This window comes from Papilio polytes, unplaced genomic scaffold (genome assembly GCF_000836215.1).
Source record: "Papilio polytes unplaced genomic scaffold, Ppol_1.0 DF823399.1, whole genome shotgun sequence".
In the NCBI taxonomy this organism is placed as follows: domain Eukaryota; kingdom Metazoa; phylum Arthropoda; class Insecta; order Lepidoptera; family Papilionidae; genus Papilio; species Papilio polytes.
This window is the reverse complement of record NW_013525805.1, coordinates 3,405,572-3,411,705: the sequence shown is the minus strand read 5'-3', so window position 1 is coordinate 3,411,705 and position 6,134 is coordinate 3,405,572. Positions and strand designations below refer to the sequence as shown.

The window sequence follows — 6,134 nt, the reverse complement described above, 5'->3', positions numbered from 1 at the left end:
AAATTTCATCAAAATCCGTTCAGTCGTTTAGGCTACAAACTCTAACATACATCCATCTATCCATCCATGCATCTTAAGTTTCGCATTTATATTGTAGTACTCGTATATATTATAGTACGAAGTATGGTGTGAAAGTTTAGATGGATGGATAGATGTTTGCTAGAGTTTGTAGCCTAAACTGCTGAACGGATCACAATGAAATTTGTCATAAATGTAGAGGATAGTCTGGAAGAACACATAGGCTACTTGGTTTTTTTTAATACCACGCGAACGGAGTCGCGGGCGTAAGCTAGTTTTAATTAAACACACTTTTATGAAAATTGATGTGTACTTAAAATACAGAGAATACACAACTCAATCAAATGGATGTGTTTTAATTCATAACAATGTTAAAAGCATTGTGGTACTCAATCACAATTATCCATTTTATTTGACAAAATATTGATATTTACAACATTACTAGCCTTCGCCTGCAATTCAAAAAAAAAGCAAAAGTAACTGGTCTATGTGTTCTTCCATGCTATCCTCTACATCTATGCCAAATATGGATGGATGGATGTTTATTAGAGTTTGTAGCCTAAACGGCTGAACGGATTTCGATTAGTATAGATGTAGAGGATAGTCTGGAAGAAGACATAAGCTACTCACTTTTGATTTTTTAAACCACGCGGACGGAGTCACGGGGGATAACTACAAATATTATAAATTCGTTAATATATGTTCTAAAATGACTTCTGCTACTGACCTCATTAGTATGCGGGCCGTACATTTATCCCCGCCTTACGATTTTATCCCGATTCTGTTATCTGAGCAAATGAGGAGATTACTTTGCTACAGCGCGGAGCAGCAGGATTGATGAGAGCCAGCCCAAATACAAATGCGCCTTTCCCTTTAATACTTAATCTGATAAGAGCTTTGCTCTTATACAACGAAACAGGAATTCTTTAGACTTACCTTGACTCTTGTGTACCTTTTAATGTTAAAAGATATTTTATAATTGAATAATATTTTAAACTTATTATTCTCAGCCTATGTTCCTTTTTCATTTCAGAAATTATCTAACTCTTCACCCCGCACGCATATTTGCAAGATTGAATATCTAAATTCTATTTTCATCTGTTTCTTTCCCCCAACTTTCTCTTGGCATTTATAAACACAACAAATAATTAGCGATATTGTACCATCAAACACGCGTGAAGATGACCAAGCTAAATAAAGATTCATGGGAAGTGTTGAGAATGCTCCTAACATAGGTGCTCGCAGACAGACGCCTGCTCTTGTAAGTGGGTCTGATATCACTGTTTCACTGATTCCATGTCCATGTTGTCACCATTACTCATACGCAAGACAGGATGGCCAACATTACCAATGCGTTAACAAAAGTTAGTGTGGGCGCATACTTTTGACTAAACTATCACACAATTGTGCGATTGCCGATTGTTTCGCAGCCAATTCAACTGTTTAGTTGCACAACTAAAATTCAGAATGTGCGCACCTACATATAAGTTCATAGGAGTCAAAGCGTGACTAGACAGTTGTCAGATAGTTTAGTAAAACTCTTAAAAATTGGTGCATTGATTTTTTATTGTTTTGAAATGTGTACTCTGTAATTTGAAATGCTTTTTTTTTATATTATAAGGCGGCAAACAACCAAGCGAATGGAAAGCGACCGCAGCCCATAGACATCCGCAATTGCAGATGCGTTGCCCACCCTTAATTGTTGTCAATAACCCTTGAAAACTTGAAGTTAAATACAAATCAAAGTACTAAACAATCTGATAATATTAAATAATCAAAGTAAATACAAGATATAAGTATAAAGGGAATTTCCTGAAAAACATTACAGATTAAAAATGAATTTAGTTAATTCGTAGATTCTTTTAATCTTATCAAATCTGATACCGGAAGTTCTTTATTGTGTATAGATTTTTATTTGAGTAAAGATTCTATCAAACAAATTTAGCAAAAACAACGATTGCTTATAATAATGTAAATTGATAATAATTTACGCTTCGTAAATAACTTTGAAGACATTTGATATTATCTTAATGATGCATTAAGAGTGGCATAATGGTAACTAAGTGTAGGACGTGCAAGAAAACATTCCAGAAAGTATTCGCACACCTCCACAAAGTCCACCAATAAATCTCATACAAAGTCGATGATGTTTCGATTGAGTACAATTGATTAGTACAAAGGGACTCACTTGCCAGAAGGACTCTGGGTATTTTATCTATATTCTGTACATACAATCAAATTGGAGTGTCTGTTTATTATAATACATACAACATACTTTGTAATCGTGACGTATTTGCGTTGTTAATAACTAAAAAAACTTTCTTAATTGGCTGTCTGTAAGCCGAGTTAGTTCCATAAAATCTCCGAAACGACTGGGCCGTTTTTGACAGAACTTCAACGGGAAGGTAACTAAACTATGCTGTTATATCATAGGTAAAAATGTTTAAAATCCCACGCAGTAAATTGTCCCTAGTTATTGAAGACTAGCTGTTCCCATGCAACTTCATCCGCATGAAATTATAAAAATTTCATTTTATTGTTCACATTTGTCAAATTATTTGTAAATATATCCAAATTTACCCCTAAGTTTAACGGCGTGAAAATATATAGCCTAAAGCGTGACGTTAGTGTAGGGGTTTTTATTAAAAAAAGAGTTATTCGAAAATATGCTGTGATTGCTGACATCTAAGGCAGCAAAGAAGTGTGTGTTTACGCTTTCTTATATTAGTATTGACTAGCTCTTGTTCGCGACTTCATCCGCGTGAAATACATAGTCTATATTACTCACAGATAAATTACCTTTTCAATGGTGAAAGAATTTTTAAAATCGGTCCAGTAGTTTTTACATGAATCGAATACAAAAATACAAATATTTCCTCTTATATTAGTATACATAGAGATATTATTATTTATTCTTTACTAATTATCATTTCTATAGAATCATATTTATCGACTAAAGATAATCAAATACTGATAAACAAACAGTATATTATTGACATCTACAATAATGACGTCATTCTATACTAAGTTTTGTATTGCAAAATGTATATCAAATTTGCGTTGTTATGTTTTAGTATTGTGCAATGTACTTGGGGCTATCATAAATTGGTAGGAATACCGAGGGCAAGAGCTATAAGGGTAGCGGAAGGGTCAACGCGAATCGTTGGAGGATCTCAAGTTACGACGCTGAATTCATTCTCTTATCAGGTCAGTGGCATTGAAATTTATAAGTTTATTAAGTTAAAAAAAGGGTTGTTTACCATGAATATAATGGTTATGAAGCTAGTATTAGCAAATGTTAAAAATTTATAAAACTTTAGATATTCCTATTGGTATAATTGTGTTTTTAAAAACGCTAAGAAGCTTTTTGAGTCTGAGCAATCTTTTTAATTTCAAGGCGAAAGTTTAAGTTGAGCTATTTGTTAGATTTTGTAGCCTTAAATGTTGAATTAATCTCGATGAAATATAGCATAGATGTAGAGGAAGAACATATAGGCTTACTTTCGTTATTTTTTAATTTCACGCAAATGTAGCCGCGGGCGAAAGCTAGTATAACATTTATAAGAATAATGATTGCTGTAAACTAGTATCTATTTATATAATTCATTGTTTACTTTTTTTTTTATTTATTTATAAGTAGCTTAATTTTAATACAAAAATATAAAATTTCGCCAAACTGCCAAAGCAGTTTGTTGGCGAAAACTGCACCCATAAACTAAATACTTTAAATACATGATTTTATTTCTATAAATAAAATATTACTTATACTAATACATAAACTACGATATAAAAAATAAATTAAAACTCTCCTAGTTAGAACTCACAACTTAACTAGCTGTTGCTCGCGACTTCGCCCTCATGAAATTAAAATGTAATAAATGTAGCCTATGTTACTCAAAGACATATTACCTTTCTAACAGTAAAAGAACTTTTAAAATCGGCCCAGTAGTTTTTGAGTTATTTCAAAACATACAAAAATACAAACCTTCCCTCTTTATAATATTAGTATAGTTTTAAAAATCACACACATTTTTTTAAATTACAAATTTATAATTTAAACTTAGAAAATCCATATATCACTTAGGGTTAGCAAGATTCGCAATTAACGGATTACGTTACAGAGGAATCCTTAATAATGGTAAATACATTATTTTCCAGGCTGGTATCGTAGTCACTCTAACCACAGGAGCGCAATCAATTTGTGGCGGTTCGATAGTATCTACCACCAGGGTCCTCACAGCTGCCCACTGCTGGAGAGATGGTCAGATGCAAGCTAGAAAGTTTACGATCGTTCTCGGATCTTTGAGAATATTCTCCGGAGGAACAAGAGTTGATACTACTGATGTTGTTGTACATCCGCAATGGAATTTTAATGATATAACTAACGATATTGCTATGGTTAAAATGGCAGGGGTTACTTTAAATGGTAGGTTTTAAATCTTACTAATATTATACATGCGAAAGTTTAGATGTATTCGATGAATGAATCTCGATATATATTTACACAGATGCAGAAGATGGTCTTGTCTCAGACATTAAGGTTTTTGTTTTTTTTTTAAATTCCACGTGGACGGATTTTTGCATAAAAGTTTTAAATAGTTAAAAGTGAAATAACGTGTTTGTTACAGCAAATATACAACCAATTGCGCTACCGACAACCTCGGAAGCGAACGATCATTTTGCGGGTCAAGCTGGTATTGCTTCTGGGTATGGGAAAACCAGAGATTGTAAGTAAAATTTAACATTTCGTAACTAATATGAAAAAAAAAACTGCAAAAATTAAGAAAAGCGTAGTAATTAAATAATTGCTATAAAATATGTGCAGGCGCCAGCAAGTAATATTAAAGGACCCTTTCATCTAGTTTTGCTTATTTCCACTTACATTTCTTTTAAAAATCTTATTTATCCACATAGATCGACTAAAAGAACTAACATTACGTTTAATGTTTTCAGCACAAAATAGTTTTCCGTCGACCACAGCGTTGTACCAAGTGACATTATCGGTTCTCACGAACGCGCAGTGTCAACAAAGGTTCGACATGCGACTGCACAGCAGCCATCTTTGTACAGACGGAGTCCGCGGCGTTGGGACATGTGAAGGAGATTCCGGTGGCCCGTTGACTATAGTCTGGAAGAATCGTCGCATTTTGGTAATTGTTTTTTTAATCTTAAGGTGGCAAACAAGCATGATGCCAACTAAATCCGCTGAAAGCGAAGCGACCGTTGCCTATTGACATCCGTAATTCATGGTTGCCCTTAAGAGATATAGGGGACGCACATTAAGACAATATTTCCCCTTTCTGACATCTCTACCGTCAAATCCACTTTCCCTTACCATCCTCATCTTAAAGGATGGAAAGTGAATAAATAAAGCGCACGGACACTCATAGACTGTACGCGGAATTGCTCCTACTTCACCCCTTCTTTCTGTGTGGTCGTGGTATCTGTTTATTTAAATTTGATTTAATTTTTATTGTGTCGAAAATATATTTAAGTGGATAAAATAGAAGTGATGTGTGTCCTATATTTGTTATAGATTGCATTTAATGTGTTTATTTCTGCTTTTCTTTACAGATTGGTATTGTTTCATTCGGTCTAGGTGACGGCTGTCAACTAGGGCTCCCGTCAGTTTACACTCGAGTGACCTCTTTCCTTCCATGGATAAATTCTAACATGTAAAGATTATTTAAAAAGATAACTGTATTTTATTTACACCTTCTAGAACAGTTTATTACTCCTTTTTAATGCAGCTTATTTTCAAATTGAATTGTTTTTTTTTTTAATATTATAATACTACGAAAAGAAACAGGAAAATCTGTTTTTATTTTTGTATTTGTAAATTGTTTAACTAATATGTTATTTAATTTTTAACTCACTAGCTAATTCTTGAGGAATTAATATGAAATTTCTACCCAAAAAATATCATGCAGTGAAATATAACAAAGGAGTGAGCACAAAACTCTATATTACTTTGAAAGCTGTAACAGCGGAAAATTCTAAAAGCTTTGCCGGACTCCGATAGTCTTCCGTTATGATAAAACTTCATTGCCTTTAAGCCCCTTTTTAAAAAGGTTCAGAATATCCAAATAAGTGTTGTATGAAAACGTTAGGTGGCC

The 6,134-nt window shown here is 33.4% G+C and overlaps 1 protein-coding gene across 1 annotated transcript; it reads left to right on the top strand.

The window, feature by feature from the left end:
* Positions 1 to 3,035: 3,035 nt before the first annotated feature.
* LOC106104808 (collagenase-like) lies at positions 3,036 to 5,713 on the top strand. The gene is made up of 5 exons (XM_013284948.1): positions 3,036 to 3,225; positions 4,177 to 4,444; positions 4,647 to 4,745; positions 4,972 to 5,168; positions 5,593 to 5,713. The coding sequence occupies exons 1-5, from the start codon at positions 3,061 to 3,063 to the stop codon at positions 5,695 to 5,697; spliced, it is 834 nt and encodes a 277-aa protein (XP_013140402.1). The 5' UTR covers positions 3,036 to 3,060; the 3' UTR covers positions 5,698 to 5,713.
* The last annotated feature ends 421 nt before the right edge of the window (positions 5,714 to 6,134 follow it).

Coding starts and splice junctions, on each gene's coding strand:
- LOC106104808 (XM_013284948.1), top strand. CDS start 3,061: ATGTATATCAAATTTGCGTTGTTATGTTTTAGTATTGTGCAATGTACT. Junction 4,445..4,646: donor GGCAGGGGTTACTTTAAATG/GTAGGTTTTAAA, acceptor TGTTTGTTACAG/CAAATATACAACCAATTGCG. Junction 4,746..4,971: donor GTATGGGAAAACCAGAGATT/GTAAGTAAAATT, acceptor TAATGTTTTCAG/CACAAAATAGTTTTCCGTCG.